The sequence below is a fragment of the Mesoplodon bidens genome (genome assembly GCF_964165515.1).
Source record: "Mesoplodon bidens genome assembly, chromosome: 12".
Lineage (NCBI taxonomy): Eukaryota > Metazoa > Chordata > Mammalia > Artiodactyla > Ziphiidae > Mesoplodon > Mesoplodon bidens.
Genome location: NC_138168.1, coordinates 24924212 through 24943570, shown reverse-complemented (window position 1 = coordinate 24943570; position 19359 = coordinate 24924212). Strand labels below are relative to the sequence as shown.

General features: G+C 41.3%; 1 protein-coding gene across 1 annotated transcript in view; it reads right to left on the bottom strand.

Annotated features, from left to right (window-relative positions):
• Positions 1–18398, bottom strand: part of ZNF292 (zinc finger protein 292) — an 87649-nt gene extending 69251 nt beyond the window's left edge. The window contains exons 1-2 of the mRNA XM_081250555.1: positions 17481–18398; positions 17085–17281 (exon numbers count right to left, since the gene is read on the bottom strand). Of these exons, the coding sequence (XP_081106681.1) occupies positions 17085–17252 (168 nt within the window). The 5' untranslated portion in view covers positions 17253–17281; positions 17481–18398. The remainder of the gene's footprint in view (positions 1–17084; positions 17282–17480) is intronic.
• Positions 18399–19359: the final 961 nt, after the last annotated feature.

The window sequence follows — 19359 nt, the reverse complement described above, 5'->3', positions numbered from 1 at the left end:
ATTATAATCCCACTAGAATGAAAACCTGAATTTGCAACCATCGTATTTTTTTAAATACCAACGGTAGTTTCCATGGACTAGCAGGTGAACCAAATAGGCAATGTGTATAAGGCAGAAAGTATTGGTACTAATCTACATACAGTTTTTACGCTCAGTATGCACTTCATCTCATTTTAGCCCACTGCATCAGATAGGGTCAAATCAAAAACCTGGGAACCACACAGTAATTTGAATAGGGAAAGTTTCACATAAAGAATTATTAATTTTAACAGGGGAGTAACACATATAAACAAGTAAAGAGCGCTCTAAAGCAGGGGTCACCAACCTCCAGGCCATAGACCGGTACCGGCCACACAGCAGGTGAGCGGCAGGCGGGCGAGTGAAGCTCCATCTGTATTCACAGCTGCTCCCCATCGCTCGCATCACCGCCTGAGCACTGCCTCCTGTCAGGTCAGCAGCGGCATTAGATTCTCATGGGAGCTCGGACCCTACTGTGAACTGCGCGTGTGAGGGATCTAGGCTGCACGCTCTTTTTTTTTTTTTTTTTTTTCTTTTTTTGCGGTATGCGGGCCTCTCACTGTTGTGGCCTCTCCCGTTGCGGAGCACAGGCTCCGGATGCGCAGGCCCAGCGGCCATGGCTCACGGGCCCAGCCGCTCCGCGGCATATGGGATCCTCCCAGACCAGGGCACGAACCCGTATCCCCTGCATCGGCAGGCGGACTCTCAACCACCGCGCCACCAGGGAGGCCCTAGGCTGCACGCTCTTTATGAGAATCTAGTGCCTGATGATCTGAGGTGGAGCTGAGGCGGTGATGCTAGAGCTGGGGAGCGGCTGCAAATACATATCATCATTAGCAGAGAGGTTTGACTGCACTGAGACCATAATAGATCGACTGCTTGCAGACTCATATCAAAACCCTACCCGTGAGTGGCAAGTGAAAACAAGCTCAGGGCTGTCACTGATTCTGCATTATGGTGAGTTGTGTAACTATTTCATTATATACTACAATGTAATAATAACAGAAATAAAGTGCACAATAAATGTAATGTGCTTGAATCACCCCTCCCCACCCCCATCCGTGGAAAAACTCTCTTCCACGAAACCGGTCCTTGGTGCCAGAAAGGTTGGGGACCGCTGCTGTAAAGAATACCCAAGAACTGAGAGAGCACCAGAAGGAAAAAAACAAACCTGAAAGAGGGTTCTTCCCCAAAGCTAGGGTTTGGACCTTGTTGGAGAAAGTATGGTTACAGCCTACTGGAATCGCCAAGAAGTTTGCCAGGTTAGGTTGCCTGGGCCTAAGTGGCCGGTAGGTGAGTCTGCAAAGAGAGTTGAGGACCTGCTTGCAAGCAGTACCTGCGTGGGGAGGGCCACGGAAATAACCTTGTACAGCGCAAGCAGCCGCGCAGGCGAAGTGGGGTGCTGGTGGCCAGGGTGTGCAATGTCCGCGGCAGGAGAACTGTGGTGAGAGGCAGTTACAAAGTCGGGGCTGGGGCTGTGAGCTCACGAAGAACCTGTCCACTCGGGGCGCTCATCTGGGCAGAGGACCACCAGATGTCCCCCTATCTGTGCCACTGGCAGTCATGCAGCAGCAGCAAGAAACACAAACAGAAGCCCCTTCTTTGTGTAATGGCCCTTCAGCATCCTCTACTGACACAGCTTAACATGGATCAACAGAGAAATGCTTAAAGGGCCAAGCTCCAATACCACAGAGCAAGTAACAGAGTTGATTCAGAGCTAAGAGAGAAGCTGGTAACAGGCACACTCAATACTCAGGGACGTTCATAAAGGGTAAAGCGTGACAGAAACAATAAACTGGAAATACGCATTACATTAAATGTGCCTAAAAGACAACACGAAAAAAAATTCTGATTGGGTCACTGCTGTCACTTGTCCAGTACACTATGAAAATGGGGAAAATAAATCAGCACTTCTTTAATAACATATCTCGGAAACTTCAGCTACTCACAGCACTATAAACCAGAGGTTTCCAAGCAGAGTATAAAATGCAGTACAGAGGGGGGAAAAAACTTTTCCTATGAAATCTATCTAAAACAAACTTTATAATTTAACAGACTCAAATAACTATAGAAGCTGAAATAATACGCGCGTGCACACGGGTGTGAAATTTATGAGACATTCCCATACTGAGGGTTCCTATTCAAATGTTTACTGGTAGGATACCCAATTAAAAGCAGCTTAAAGACCACTGATGACCTACTTTTCCCCATGGATTTTAGGCACTTCTTTGCACCATATAAAAAGGCCAAACACAGGCTTCCCTGGTGGCGCAGTGGTTGAGAGTCCACCTGCCGATGCACGGGACACGGGTTCGTGCCCCGGTCCGGGAAGATCCCACGTGCCGCAGAGCGACTGGGCCCGTGAGCCATGGCCGCTGAGCCTGCGCATTCGGAGCCTGTGCTCCGCAACGGGAGAGGCCACAACAGTGAGAGGCCCACATACCGCAAAAAAAAAAAAAAAAAAAAAAAAAGGCCAAACACAACACAAACGCAGTTTTTTCCTTAATCCAATGAAATAATTGATCTTAGTTATATTTGGAGATTAGTAACAGATTTCTTCAACAAGTTGCCTTCATTGTAATTTATAAATATGTATTGATTACCCTTAAAAGACCTATACATTACTCAAAGAAATTCAAAACTAATAAGATTCCCACTACTACTAAACAAATAACTTTACTTAACACATTCTTAAATAAAACTATTACTCAAACTCCACTACAATAACTGCTTATATTCATTGCTCTGCTTTCCTGAGGTTTAGTTTCAAATGATTAAATTTTACTATTGTAAATTACCTTTGTGCCCTAAAACAAATTTCAACAATTAACACTTATATATTCCTCCCAAAAAGAAAAAAAAATGTTTTACTTAGTTTGGGTTTTGCTTCTGTTTGTTTTTTTAAAAATTAAGTCTGAGTTAATTGACTTGGGCAAGTTACTTTACTTCTCCATGCCTCAGCAGTCTCTCATATATAGGGACAGTAACCACCTACTTCAGAGGGTTATCGAGGATTACAATGAGTTAATCTCTCTCAATCTCTCTCTCCCTCTCAAACACACACACACTTACACTTTACAGTTCCTGGCACACAATCAGCATTTAACGAACGCCAAGCGATTAAGAGAGCTACTACTTATCATTCATTCATGTTTGCTTTATAAAAACTATACATATTTGATCCAACTGAATCCTTGCCTTGAACACAGAAACCCAATGTCAGAACTGAGATGAAACAACTGTGGTCAGAAGAAACCTAATTTCAGGAAGTAATGGCCTCTTATGAGCACAAAATTCACCCCACATTTAAAACCAGCCTATTCAAGCAAAAAAAGAGGAGACAACCATTTAACAGATTTAATCACTTATTAAGCCATGGCCCCTGCTTTTAAGGAGCTCCAATTTGGGGAGAGGACGAGGAGACAACCTTAATATAGAAAAACTATGATAGGGCTTCCCTGGTGGCGCAGTGGTTGAGAGTCCGCCTGCCGATGCAGGGGACACGGGTTCGTGCCCCGGTCTGGGAAGATCCCACATGCCGCGGAGCGGCTGGGCCCGTGAGCCATGGCCGCTGAGCGTGCGCGTCTGGAGCCTGTGCTCCGCAACGGAGAGGCCACGGCAGTGAGAGGCCCGCGTACCGCAAAAAAAAAAAAAAAAAAAAAAAAGAAAAACTATGATAAAAGCCAGAAAAAATACAGTTCAATAAGAAGGATGGGGAATATGCCATTAAATCCATTTAGGAGTATAGGAAAGCCTCATGAAGAAGATAATAATACCTCATAAACTCATCACAGATTGAAGGAAATAAATATGGAGAAATGGGGTTGATAAAAGAAGGAAATCCTAAAGGGGAAAGCTGGAGCCAAAGCACAGAGGTGAGGGAAGTCATGTAAACTGTAGTATAAGAACAGACTACAAACCCCTAAGGCTCTATATAAAAAAGAAATGAAGAGATATGGCTGCCAATCAGCCAGGCTGGCATGCTAGGTGTCATGTCATGAAAGTCCCTGAATGTAAGGCTAGTGAGCTTGAACTTTATTTTTCATGGAATAGCATGTTATGTGGTGCTTACTAACGTGGTGGATGCTGTGCTGATACCTCATTTACCTCACAATACTATGATCCTCATCTAAGAGATTAAGAAACTGAGCCCACAGTCAGTAAATGGTAGAGCTGGGATTTCAACTCATGGTGTCTGAGCTCTTCCACATTGTGCTACCTTCTAAAAGTCTTTAACAATATGATATCCATGCTTTAAAAAGATAACATAATCTTAGCGGCAATATAGAAGAAAGATTAGCGGAGAGAATGGAGAACAGAAAAGTACCTTCATGAAAAAAATGTTTGTTGAATTTTTTGTTGCAAGAAACTAAGTGGCCACTAATAGCATATCAGATCTAACCAGAGAAGGATACAGGAAACAGTGCATGAATAAAATTGACAGAACTCAGTGACTGGGCTGTGGAGGTGAAAGGCGGCGCTAAAAATGACTCAAGATTTCAAAACCTAAGTTTGAGGCGGAAGGAAGGAATGTCACCAATACCAACAGGCTTTCTTTTTGGTGGGGGGTGGGGAGTGGAGAGGACAGCAGATGAGTTCAATTTCAGACTTGTTTAATTAGAAGTACCAACTGAACCTCACGAGGAAGAGCTGCACAGGTGGTTGGAAGCAGGAGGCAAGAGCTAAGAAGAGTGGCAAGGTCCAAGAGAATGGACCCCTGGAAATCCTATCCAGAGTGAGTGACAGGAGATGCTGTCAGAGTGGTGCCTGCTGAAGATTTAGTATGTAAAGCACGGACTGTCAACCAGGGCTCAGGAGCCACTTTCTGATTAGAGTCCTGTCTCAGATATGTTGATGAGATGGGGAAAATGGTTGAGGGTCATTAATGAAGAGTGAGAGGAAGAAAAGAACACTGAGGAAATGCCACAAAAAAATTCAGAAATGTATCTACTCCGTTTAAATATATTAATACTAGCTAATAATTACCACGCATTTCCAGCGGTGAAAGGAAGAGTCAGTGAAGACGACTAAGGAGCAGTCCCAAAGGTAGGAGAATCAGGAGAGCAGTGTAAATAAATTGAAGGGAGATGAACTTAAGATGGGGTCACAAACACTTTTAAATGCCAGAGGCTGAGCAGGCAGCCACTTCAGCCTGTAGCCATGCATGAGTCCAATACTGCCCGATCTTCTGATTTTCCAGGAAAAGCCAAGCACTCTCATTTCAACATGAAAGCTTATGATTTTTAAAATGCTAACAATTAAATTTTATTAAACACAATATGCAGGTATATGAAATAGTCTGAGCTGCTGGATTGCTACTTGGGTCTAAATTTAATAAAGTATTACAAATAGGCCAAGCAGTGACCTTCAAAAGAGTGTCTTCTTCAGTGTGGTGAGGGGTAGAATCCAAACTGCAACAGAAGGTAAGAGATGAAGGCAATGTATAGGGTAACTTTCCAAAGAAGTCTGGCAAGAAAGACTAGAAAACAAGAGTTAGAGAAAGACATTTTTAGACAGGAGACATCTCATATGTGGAGAGAAGGGGTTAGAGAAAAGGGAGAAATCTGAAGACATGATCAACATAGCAAAAAGATGAGAAAGACACACACACCCATCTCTGTAGGCTAAAGGACAGAAGCGATGGAAAGAAAAATGTGAAGAAACAGGCAAGTGGAAAGGTTCTCTGAGAAGGTGCACAGACGAAAAGACCCACTTGCCAGGGAACAGCCACTTCTTTGGAAACCCAAGGAAGAAAATAAAAGATCTAGAGAAAACATGAGATGAAGATTTGAGGGAATATATAAATTGGTCTAGGTCCTCTCAACAAAATTTCAGAAAGAATTAAGCATAAGCACTAAGTATATCTGTGGGACTGTTTCATGCATAAGTTTCACTATTATTTAATATTTATTGTTTCTCTGATAAGGTACAGTTTCTCTATTTAGACATATTCACATCAGTGTCATGCTTCCAGAGAAGCAAATTTATTTTAAATCTTAGGTACCAAAAAGTGAGTTTATTTAGTGTGCCTTGGTATGTAAAACAAAAATAAGCAGCACAATTAGAAGTCTTTAAAGATAAAACATATTAAAAGTCTTCAGTGATGGCTTTATTATGCCTCTAAGACAAGAACATTCATTATCTTTTGGGAGAGTGTAGAAAAGCAGTACAATGAGGGAAAATAAGAAAAAAGAACCATTTGAGAAGAAAATAACAGCAGAAGAGAACTCTGCTTGAACTCCCTTTACAACCCCTGGCAATAGCATTGTTATTTTCTGGATTAGTACTGTACTTGTCAAACTGTTCTGCAGCAGTAACTTTTGTTTTATACATAACATTTCAAGTGAGACCTGGGGTGGGGGGGGAGGAAAAGGGAGTTCCCCTTATTTTTTTTTAAGTTTGAAAACCACTAGATGATAAACTAAAGAGTATTTTACTAAGATTAATATTCATTTATGAGGGAAAGTTTCAGACCTAGTCCTTGTAAATGTATTAATAGCTAACATATGCTGTGTGCTTCCAGCATCATAATATGCAAAGTGCTCAACAAACATTATATCTTAATCACAACAGCTTTAAGGCAGATATTATTCTTACCTCCAGTCTAGAGATGAGCACAAAGACACAAAACCAAGCCTGAAATCCCACAGAAATAAGGGAGCTAGAATTCTAATCATAGTTCAAAATCTATACTTTCAGTTACTAGGTAAATACTAGCTTTTCTCATCCCAGCCTCTCAAATCCCAGGTTCAAAATTTTGGACAAAGGAAAGATTTTAATTGCAAAGCCAATAATCTTCTCCTGGCACATTCACACACATTGAGTAATCTGCATGCCCCCCATGATAAAAAGACCTTTCATAAATTATTATAAAATCTAATCTTGCCTTCTCTAAAATGTAGGCTTTAAACAAGCTGGTTAATCAGTAATCTAATGCTATTTTCAAAATGACGATAATAGATGACTTCAAAATGATAGAATTATTAATGTAATAACATTATTCTAGGTCACTATCATGTATAAAACATCAAAGGTGTTTCCAAAGTAGTCTCTAAATGTAAATGAAAATGTTACTTTATACAACAACAATCGTTTTAAATAATCATGCCTTGATCCATTCTTTCTACTTTTTTTTTTTTTTTTTGCGGTACAAGGGCCTCAAACTGCTGTGGCCTCCCCCGCTGCGGAGCATAGGCTCCGGACGCTCAGGCCCAGCGGCCATGGCTCACGGGCCCAGCCGCTCTGCGGCATGTGGGATCTTCCCGGACCGGGACACGAACCCATGTCCCCTGCATCGGCAGGCGGACTCTCAACCACTGTGCCACCAGGGAAGCCCCCTTGATCCATTCTTATACCAACAATCAGCAAAAGTCTGTAGCATCTCCATGTCAAGGATAAAAAACAAAAACAAACAAAAAAAACCCCAGGAAAGTCTTAAGTAGCATGCCAAGGGTCACAATAAACAATTTCATGAAAATTAAAATCAGTGTCCTTAGAATTCCAACACTTTAATTCACAGTACCTAATGAGCTGTCAAGCAAAGTATATATGAAAGAATCTGGAGGGTAGTGTTTCTTCATCAAGTAAAACAAGATTTATAAAAGATAATTCGGTGAGGAGGGGCACCAAACACCACAAATGTTTTCATTCAAGATAGGTAAATCCTCAAAGGTCTTCTGGTGTGAAAAATAATTTCTCTTTAGGCAGCATTTACAACATCAGATTGCCTTTTCAGAAACACTAAATAGGTCACAATATTAAATATACTAAGTCTGACTCATTCTTGCCAACATATTCAGTTTTACATACTAGGGTTCATTCTGAATTACTAAGGAGCAATAGTTATGACAAGCACTCAGAAACCCTTCCTAGAAAATATCTTCATGCAGGGAATTCCCTGGCGGTCCAGTGATCAGGACTCTGCGCTTTCACTGCAGGGGAGTGGGGCGGGGGAGGTTCAATCCAAAAAACAAAACAAAACAAATGACTGGGATGGGGATCAAGTTAATTAATTACTACTATTAAATTTAGATTACCTCTTTCTAAATGTAAAATCTGTATCTAGGAGTGATAAACTTAAAACATAACATTGCCTATACATCAGGCATCAATAAGGATGCCAAATGTTCCACACGAATATATTATCCATATATTTGAAATTCATTTTTTAAAGAACTGCTTCATTTTAGCCATTTAACCATATATCTCAGTCGTCTAAACAAATGCCTAATAAAACTGAACATTTTCTGATAAATCAATGTCATACTGAACAGTATTATATAGCAATGATCAGGTCCTAAGAGGCAATTTGGGTAAACAGACATTTAAACAGACTAAACGCTTTTTAATCCTATGATCTCACAAGTCTTCAGATTAAATAATTCATTGTTAGTAAAGCGTAACAGTGCCTGTTTTGAACATTAACTCTCTTCCTCTTCAATCTGTTTGGTCTAGACTCTAACTCCAAGGTTCACCCTCACCCCAAACAAAGCATGAGCTAAAATCTTGTCTTGATTGTTGGGGACCTCCTATTTTTTTTTTTGCGGTACGCGGGCCTCTCACTGTTGTGGCCTCTCCCGTTGCGGAGCACAGGCTACGGACGCGCAGGCTCAGCGGCCATGGCTCACAGGCCCAGCCGCTCCGCGGCATGTGGGATCCTCCCGGACCGGGGCACGAACCCACGTTCCCTGCATCAGCAGGCAGGCTCTCAACCACTGCGCCACCAGGGAAGCCCGGGACCTCCTATTTGAACCCAAAGCCATTTGACTTTTCACTGCGTAACACTGCTCCTCTGAACAAAGTCACAAAGGCAGTAAAATGAGGAATGAACAATTTAGATGGAGCAGAAAGTTCCTGCTGAACAGTGAAAGTATTTTTAAAAAGTAAACAATAGAGCACGGAGACCACTGGGCTCAAGCTTAAATTTGGATTTGATCCTATGTACCAGTATTTCTCAAATTGATTCCATGGACATATGCTGGGTTTTTAGCAGTCATTTAAATTTAAAATTGTATTTTAATTTTGATGCTCCTCATAAATAAAACTGTATGAATTTTCCGAATCAACTAGACTAGAAGGTCACCTTACAACCTAGGACTACCTATGTTTGTGCTTATTACTGAATTGAGCCCATTGACTCCCTATAAGCAGTGTTTTCCAATTTCTTGGTTATGACGTATTACTGGATCATAAAATCAAGAGCAGCTTTTAAAAACAATAATAGTAAATGAAAACAGAATGCATCACACAGTAAAGGTTAAGTATTTTTTTGTGATAATTTTGTTTCAGTGGACAACTAAGTGGTGATGTAAAAAAAAGTTACATCTTACTCTGAGCTGAGTAACTCTAAAATCTACAGACTCTCTTGGGTTTCTGCAAACACAAATTTGAGAAACACTGTCATGAGTACTGGACTGCCACTGAGGTAGAAGGATAAAAGCAGGATGTTGGGGGAATTTCACAAACTGAATGGAAGGTTAAAAGCAAGTTCATCAGTTAAAAGGAAAAAGAAGTTCAAATATTAGGACAAGAACTAGGATGTTATTACTAAACTGTACAAGGTAAAGACAACACAAAACACCACATACAGACCAGGTTTAATATTAAGGTAAAGAACCACGGCAAATAAGAGGTTGTTCCACAAACTTTCCAAAGTTACAGTGATGGAGTGGGATGCCCTTCTATTTGGAAATTTAGATTAGAAAGCAGGAATAGAAATGCCTTTTGCCAATCAAAGAGAAAGGGGTAATTGGATGTGCTTTGATGACAGAATATGTGTGACAACAAAGAAAGCAGAGGTGGGGCTACAGAAACAAAAAATTAAAATCTCACCCAAAAAAGTGCCCGGAATTGCAGTGGAGAATAAACAGAAGTGGGATATGTCATAGACTGTTATAAAATTGGTCCCTGAAGCATCACATCTCCCTGTACCCACGAAGAGGCTGGGTATGACTACTTGTTGAGCCAATGGGACAATGGCGAACATGACACAAGCAGAGGCTTGAAAAGCAGTTGTGCTACAGAACTGGCTTTCCTGCTGCAAAGTAAAGAAATTCAGGCTACGTTACTAGAGGGTAAGAGTGGAGCAGAGATGAGCCAACTTAACTGGGGCCCCTCAACCAACCCACCAACCACAAGACATATGAGTGAGACCATCTGGGATCATTCAGCCCCAGACAACCTACCAGCTGACTGCAGAACGACCCAAAAGACCCAGAGACTTGAGAAAAGTAATAAAAACGGCTGTTCTTTTAAAGCCACTGTGTTTTTGAGTAGTTTGTTACATGGCAGTAACTGACACAGGATACTTCAAGAAAAACCAAAGGCTCTAACATTCTGAACTTTTTAAAATTTCAATGCCTCAACCTCGGAAGGGTAAGTCTTTAAGAAATGTAACCATATATTATCTATGCTTACAGGATTAGTTAAAATTCCTTGGTTTGGATCTTAAACCCTTAGTCTGGTTCTAATCTACCTTTTCTATCCTATTTTCATCCCAACCCATGACATTTTTCTCCAAGATGCCAGTTTGAAAAGTTGTTCCAGTTCTCTGAGGTTTATTCCCATCCTTCCCACTTTAGTTATCCACATTCAAGACCCAATGTAAACAGTGTTTTCCTTTCCTTTCCTTTCAATTTTTAGCTAGTGTAAGTAATTTTAAAATGCTCTAGTTTTCTTAATTCACACTCTACTTATTGTATTAATCACTACATACTTTACTATCTAATAGTATTACTTGCTTAACTACTAATATATGTACCAGATTTTGTAAGCTCTATCCACGCCACAATTCTCCATAGCTCCCTTAGTGCTCCCATATAAGAGGAATTTCAATATGTTTAAAATAAATTAAGATGTAACTGACTGAACTTTAACAAATCTTCTTGGCTAAATATATGTAAGGTGGGAAAAGGTAACATTTTTTCCTGTGAGGTGCACTGTGCAACTCTAAATAAGAGAAACAATGAATCAAGAGGTTCTCCTGGAAAACAATACATAGTTAAAAGTTACACAGCGTATCTGACAAACACATTAATAAAAAGTAAACTTTCCATTTTAGAAGCAAGGCTACTCACACATTGATTGGTTTATTTTATGAACTGAATTTACATGTGGGAGTTGGGAAAAATAAGGTAATTTCTCAGCTTTGACAGAATCTCCAGGAAATTAAGTACAGCAGCAGTTTCATACAGTTAAGACCATACATTTTCAAAAATCCTTGGTTTTGCAGATTAGTCATATAAAATATCATGAATGGCAATTGCAAAATACCTCTTCCCTTCCCCCATTTTAATTTAGGATCAAGAAGTGTTAAGAAGGAGGCAAGCAAAATTTGGTAAAGTTTTCCTTTGCTAAAACTGGTATAAGTATATTCTGGAAAGTAGAATTTAACATCTCCAGCATGCAATCATACTAATTATGAACACTTAACAAATTATTTCCCCTGAGCATTACCTAAACTTTTAAAGTTTAAATGACTTATTACTCCCTCAATACCTAAAGTAATTATCACTAATTAACAAGCAAGCTATCTTTTCTTCTGATTTGAAGTGACCTACAAATTAACTTAAGATAGTCTCTAATAATCAAAAGAAAGTCAAGTTTCTCAAGGAAAATATTTAAGTATTTTCAAAATTTTTGCCTCTACCATTAAAGCTAAGCAAAACATGCAGACAAACAAAAGAATCAATTTGTATCAAATAGACAGAAGAAATATAAAGATATACTGTAACTGCACAATTTAAACAGTAGCTCTCAACAGTTTTAATTTCATTTGTTTCTTATACCAACAAGGCACTAAACACAGTTAATAAAGGCATTAAGGTCTAGGTCAAATCCTACCTTTTTAGTAAAGCCTTCTTACTGATAACCCAGCCTGATGTGCTTACTACCTATTCTGAACTCTGAAATTGCTACACATAAAATTACCTTACTCTTCTAAATAACCACCAACAATTAACTGATTAATTACACACAGGTGCAGACTACAATTATTACACAGTTTAAAACAGAAACCCATAGATTTACGTGGGCAGCTACAGAATGATCTCAAAGATACTTTTGGTGAAGAAAAAGATGTAGTATAGGGCTTCCCTGGCGGCGCAGTGGCTGAGAGTCCGCCTGCCGATGCAGGGGAAGCGGGTTCGTGCCCCGGTCCGGGAAGATCCCACATACCGCGGAGCGGCTGGGCCCGTGAGCCATGGCCGCTGAGCCTGCGCGTCCGGAGCCTGCGCTCCGCAACGGGAGAGGCCACAACAGTGAGAGGCCCGCGTACCGCAAAAAAAAAGAAAAGAAAGATGCAGTATGTCCTGATTTTTTAATTTAAAAAAAAAAAAAAAAGAGTACGGCTTCCCTGGTGGCACAGTGGTTGAGAGTCCGCCTGCCGATGTAGGGGACGCGGGTTCGTGCCCCGGTCCGGGAAGATCCGGGAAGATTCCCACATGCCGCGGAGCGGCTGGGCCCGTGAGCCATGGCCGCTGAGTCTGAGCGTCCGGAGCCTGTGCTCCGCAACGGGAGGGGCCACAACAGTGAGAGGCCCGCGTACCGCAAAAACAAAAAAAAGAGTAAACAGCATTTCTGGGAAGACACATAAAATACTATTAGGGGACTGTCTCTGTGGAAGGTGACTGGAGGCCTAGGGTGGGAAGGAGAGCAAGTTTTCAGTGTATGCCCTTTCTCGGTCTTTGAATTTTTAAAAACCATTTTAACGTACCACATTTTCAATTTAAAAAAGGGGAAAAAAAAATAAAGCACATATGTTAATGATACACAGCCTTTTGACATCTCTTCAGTTGTCATCTTGAAGTGATATTTAAATCTTATTAGTTTATATCCTATTAGAATCTCCTGTATATTATATTCCCTAACATTTAAACCTAGTCCTTGCATTAAATGCTTTCTTAAGAGCACAGAATTTCAATTTTATCAAAAGATCAAATCTCTGCTTTAATCAGGATAACTAAGTATTCTGACTTTGCTACCCTCCTTAACCTAGTAAAAGTGAATTGTTTTAGTAACTGGTTAAGTAATTGCTCTTAATTTCTGCTAAGAAAGTAGAAATTTTCAAGTTCAATGTGCACTGAAGCTCAGTGTGTGCATTTATATGTGGTTGAAAAGCAATGACCTGGATCTGCTCCAGATTAACTGCATTTCTTAATATAACTATATTAACATGAAAAAGCATAAGGACAAAAAAAATCTTAATATATTCTTCTTCTTTCTGGTCACTGTTTCTCAAAAGAGCACTTGTGGGTATTTAGGCAGAGGGATAAATTTTAATGGAGTGGGACTATCCTGGTCACTTCAGAAAATGTAGTATCCATGGCCCATGGGCACTAAATGCCAGTTATCACATCCCCAGTCACTGCAGTAACCAAACAACTGACCCCACGTGTTTCTAAATGTCCTTAAGAGAGAAACGCAGTGGGAAAAAGTACTATGCCCATTTGAGAAGCTGCTTATATGAATCAAGGTATGAACAAAGGTAAGAAGCGTGCGTGTGTGTATGATACACAACCATATTTCCACAACTGCAATTCTACCTTTTAAAATAATTGTCACCAGAAGGTAAATAACCATAAACAGTCACAACTCATGTATTAATCAACGAGTCATCCAGTCCAGTATGTAATGCAGTCAACAAACACCATGCTCCAACAAATCATTCTTCAACTATTACGATGGCTTAACTTTTTAAATGAATCATTTTAAAATCCTTTTAGAACAATTCTCCTATTGGAATGCTTCTGTTCAAACTCCCAAATAAATAACCTTCCATATAAAAGATATAAATCACAGTTTACTACAATTACTTGTCTACCTTCCTCCAGAGACTGTAAGATCCTTGAAGCCAGGGACCATGCTCATGGTTGCCTGGCCCTCAGTGTAGGTATTCAATAACAATGCTGAATGAGTGAGTGAATCCTGGCCTAGTCTAATACAATAAACAGTCCCATAAGTTCCAACTACAATCTGTTTTTATATAATGACACTGAAACAAATAAATACAATAAATTATTTCTGGTTATCCTATATTCTTATTCTAATTTGCTTTTAGGAAAATTAAACATTATCCAGATTACAGCTAGCTTGTAAAGATATAAGGAAATCTAAGATTTTCTGACAAATACTCCCATATGCCCATCCTCTACCACGTTCCCTTCCTCCTACTCTTAAGCTTTAAGCAAACGTTCATATAGAAGTGGGGCATGCTTCCAGGAAGCAACCTAATATAAACAGCAAAACAATACAGTTAACAGTAAGAAAAATGTTTTTCATTTCTATTTTACTTCTCAGAACTCAAGAAATCTGTTACCATCCTACACTTCATTCAAAAAGAAAAATCCATAAACTAGAAAGAGCAAGCAACTTTATTTCTGTAGGTTTCACTATTCTCCAGAAACTCACCTTTTGTTGAGGTAAAAATTCAGAATATAAACTAATTCACATTTAAAAGCACTAAGCATCAACACTTGCAGAATATTAACTCTGAAGCCCACTAACTCTGACAAATATTTATTCATCTTTGCCTTCCTGAAGCATGTGAATATCCCTGTTTTACAGAAAAACCTTAGATAGAAAAAGTTAAATGATAATCTCCAGGTTAGAAACGTAGATATAATTTCTAGCTCCTAGTATTTCTAGCACGGTTCTTAAACTGCTCCAATAAACTCTGTAATTGTTAACCACTGCTCTGCTCTTTCAACTGGTAGCAAAATGTTAATAATAATGGCTGTGATACCATTTTAAAGAAACAACTGTTTCAAGTTACCTCCCATCTGGCAAGACCAAATTGGAAACTTATTATATATATATATACATTATATATATATATATACACATTATATATATATATATATATATATATATAAAATGTTCTACAGGGGATTTTAAACATCAGATACACTCTACTATTCGAATACTGGAGATCACTTTTAAATGCATTTACGTTATTGTGGGATTTTAGTGCATGCAATATGTCATTTTTTTTTTGAAATCCACAAACCCAGCATTTGTTTTATTACTATTTCATGTAGCACTGGTCAATAAAAACAATTTACATGTTGTAAGACTAATCACTTAAAACTAATACAGGAAATTACCTTCATGCTGACAAAAAGGAATACTGTTTCATATATTAAAAATAATTTTAAAGTGACAAATATCTGATGTTGCACACCCTCCAAATTAAGTCCAACTTGTATGAGATTCCACTTTCCCAGAATTATTAATCCTGATTATACATATCGCTGGTCAAGACTATTTACAGCAATAAGCCTTAAATCCATCAATGGAAACTGTTACCTGAAAAATGTCTTTCAGCAAAGCTAGACTTTAATACTTTTCACTGACTGAAAAGCTAACTTTACTTATAAATGAAAGAGTTCCTTTCATGGGCATCTTATTAAAGTTTTTTTTTTTTAAGCTAAGATAAATTTTAAAATCTGGAAGACCAATTAAGAATGAGTGTTTACCGTCAGGATAGTGAAATTAGTCAACTTCAACAATTCTTTAAAACTAGGATTCAAAGGAATAACAGAATCTCTAATTATGCCATAGGTATTCACCAGACCTATATTACCTTAAGTGGGTGGCTTTCACACTGCATTTATTCCCAGACAAGTCACCATGCAATCTCACAAAGTTTTTTTGTTGTTTTGCTTTTTAAGATAACCGCCATCAAATAATTTGCGACAATAAGGTGCATAGAACAATGGAGAATTTCTGGTATGGGATCAAGTATCCCTGATCTTATAAAGAAAGATTTCAGAACTTGGAGGCCAAAAGTTAAGTGAAAATGTGATCTACTCTGACATGCTAAGACGGTCCACCATTGTTCGACCTTAAGTTCAGTATCTTAATGAAACAACTTCTGTATAATGACATACATGTTCACAAGCTAACTCTAAATGTGACCCGTTTAAATTCTTTTTCTTCCTCAAGAAGATAATCTAACCAAAATCTTGACCACAGCCAGCAGCAGCACCTTGCAATTTCAAATGTAACTGGAGGGTAGGTAATCAAGTCCAAATGTAGACACAAACTCCCCGATTTCTATCAAGCAAACAGTGCTATTAACATTCCAAATCCTGGTTAGAACGCAGTTACTGGAAAGCAGTGTCCTTGTGCAAGAAAAGGAAAGGCCTGAAACTGACCTGAGCACGGGTCCACATGAACCTCAGTCTTCTCCGTTCCACCGGGAGGCCAAACAGGGAAGGCTCCAAGTAATAGGGGGGTGGGGAGACGGCAGAGGAAGGGCAGAGAGGAAACCACACTCCTCCAAGGATGAAGGCAAAAGAGAAGCGGACTCTGGAAAAGCCGCTGCACAGCGACATCCGACCCTAGGATACACACACAGGGACAGCTTCTCTCCACCGAGGAGAGCAACCTTTACCATGGAAGCGGTGCTCCTAGCAAGTAAAGGCAGGAAGGGACAACCTCCGCGCCGCCTACCCCCGAACGTCTCGCCCAGCTAGAAGGGGTCGGCGGGGACTGCTCCTCGGAACATCAACAAAGGCCCCTTCAGTCCTAAGGCGAAACTCGAACAACAAAGGCCCGGAGACAGCGAGAACGGGGCCGGGGGCGGGACGGATGAAAGCAAAAGGAGGCAAAGGAATCAAACCAGTGGGGGCGGAGGCCCATTGGAGTGGGACGCGGGGGCGCAGAGGCGGGGGGCGCGGTAATCCCCAGTGCACAATAAGAGAAGGAGGAAGGGGACCTGGCCTCCATTCCCCCCTTAGCCTCTCCTACGGCGGAGAGGGCTCCAGTCCTCGCAGTCTGCATCTCTCGGCCGCGGGGACCGCGCAGTCCCGAGTTCGGGGAAGGGAAGGGGAGGGGGGATTTTCCGCCCTGACCACAACTCCCTTCCCCCAGCCGGGAGCCTCCGACAACAACCGCCACAACGGCAGCCACACAAAGGCGCCTTCCTCGTACTCCCCCGCTCCCGCCCGGGCGGCGGCGCAGACGATGCCAAGGCAGCGAGGACCACCGCACGGCCGCCAAGCGCTCGCTCGCCCTCTTCCCCCTCTAGCAGGGGGAAAGGGGGAGGGGACCCCAGGCGCCCTCACCTGGCACAGCTGCTGACAGTACTCCGTGGCCGCCTCCACGGCCGGCACCCGGCTCTCCCGCAGCTGTCGCTCCAGCTCCTGGAGCCGTTCACCCAGGCGCTGCAGCTCCGCGGCACAGCCGCCTCCGCCGCGACTCAACCTCTCCTGCTCGGCCTCTTCGTCCGCCATCTTCACACCCCGCTCCGTCGCGTACGCACCTGGGTCACGTGATAACACAATGCCACGTTCGGCGGGGTCACGTGCCGGGCGCGCTCGCACGCCGCCGAGCACGTACAAAGGGCCCGGTGGGGAGGATGGGGGGCGGGGAGAGTGGCGCGAGGGAACCCGAGGGAGGTGAAGGGAAGGGGAAAGGAGGAGGGCGGGGTTGGGCGGTACGGAAAACCGCGGTTTACTTACCCCCAGCGGGAAGTGGGCAGCAGCGGACGAAATGGGCGGGCCGGTGGAGGCCTGTTCTCGGTCACGTGAGGGCCGCGACGCGGGGAAAAGCCTGGGGAGGGGCTGTCTTCTCGACCGTCCGGATCCCGGCGTGGTTTTCCCCAGTTTCCGAAGCCTTCTACGGATATATGCCCCAGTTCCCCAAGAGGACGGGTGAGGGAGAGCTCTGGGTGGGCTGGGGCAAGGGCTGCATTTGCGATTGGCCCGAAGGCAGGCCAGAGGCAGGGGAAGTGGGAGCAGGTAAAACCCACCCATGGACCAAGAGCGTGAGAGCCAAAGCGGGACTATGAACTGTCAAAATTGTCTCCGACTTCTCACCGAGAGGGGGAGGAGGGATCCAGTGCCTGAGGTACCAGATCTCGTCCCACTCCCCTCCTCGTCAGTCCCAAGAACGCCTCTCCCTTGGAAACACAATCTCTAGGGGGTTGAGGCAACAAAGAAAAATAACAATTGGGTCAGAGCAGAATGAGGTCCAATCCTCAGTCTGGAAAACGGAGCAAACTCATGAAAAGCATAGCTTAAAAGATTTCAGACTGTGAAATTGTGGACGTTGGAACCAGGTGATTTTTAAACCACGAAAACGTTTCTGTTATAAGTGATAGCCAACTAATCTGTTCCGCCGCGATTTAAGACTCTCCTACACACTACAGAAATCACCGCCACATAAAACACGATCTATATGAAATCTCTTGAAAAGAAAGTAGGTCAAGAAAAAAAAAAAGCAATAAGGACTCCATTAAAAATCACAACGGAGGGGAAGTTGCTAAAATATAAGAACAAGGTTATCGAGAGTTATTACAGATTCAACAGTATTTTTTCCTGGTGCTGCAAATAGAGATGGCATTCTGAACCATATTTTATTTACAACCTGGAAAGAATGAACACTTAGCACTTGAACAGAACAGTAGAAATATAAAAATTCAAGTGCTTAAGCCTAAAGTTCAGAATAAAACAAATATTTTGTTAGTAGTCGAAAATTAGACAAAAGGCTAATCTTTCTTACAACTTGCCTACAGAAATTCAGAAACAATGATAGTGATGAGGCATGTGGAGATTTCTAGTATTAATAGAAAATGTTCTAGACAGTATGTTGTCCAGAATGAATGTTTGTAATGCATCAGTGATGGTGATGCTTAAGTGCCATTATATAAGATGAGTGGGCACAAATGAACCCCTTATAAAAGCCATTATCAGCTAAAATAATAACAGCATATGTGTGCTGATATTACATATTAACAATACAGGTTCTTCAAATAGTTACAAATGGAAGAGGCTGGGGAGTACGCTCAAGGGCTAAGGAACAAAGATGTAAAAGTATCACTGAGAGCTTAAAAAGCAACAGTTAAGGCAGCTAATGGATTTAATATTTGCAGCTCACTCTCCCAAGTGAAGTATTTTAGATGTCCAAACAAGATTTCTCCAATGTATGTTATCTTAGGATAACCGTTAAAATATAAAAAATGAGAAATATGAGATTAGCCACATATACCAGTAAATTCAAGGACATCCAAGACATCAAAGGCTAGCAAGACACATTTGCACTTCAAGTATAATGGTTTACACCACACCTAATCTATAGAAAGAAAGAAAAAAAGAAGAAAGGAAAATATATCCAAAGAGAAATGTATCCACTTATTGATTAAAAACAAAAAGCCCAAGAATGTAGGTCATTTCCACTTCCTGCCCATGATAGCCCTAAAACCAAAGAGATTTGATTACCAAATTGATTCTGAGCATTATCACTGTCTTGCAAACGTCCCTCAGCTTGGAAGACTAAATCTTTCACTTTTATTTGGTATCTTTCTCCCCACCTTCCCCTTCCTGCGTTCCTCCGTATTAG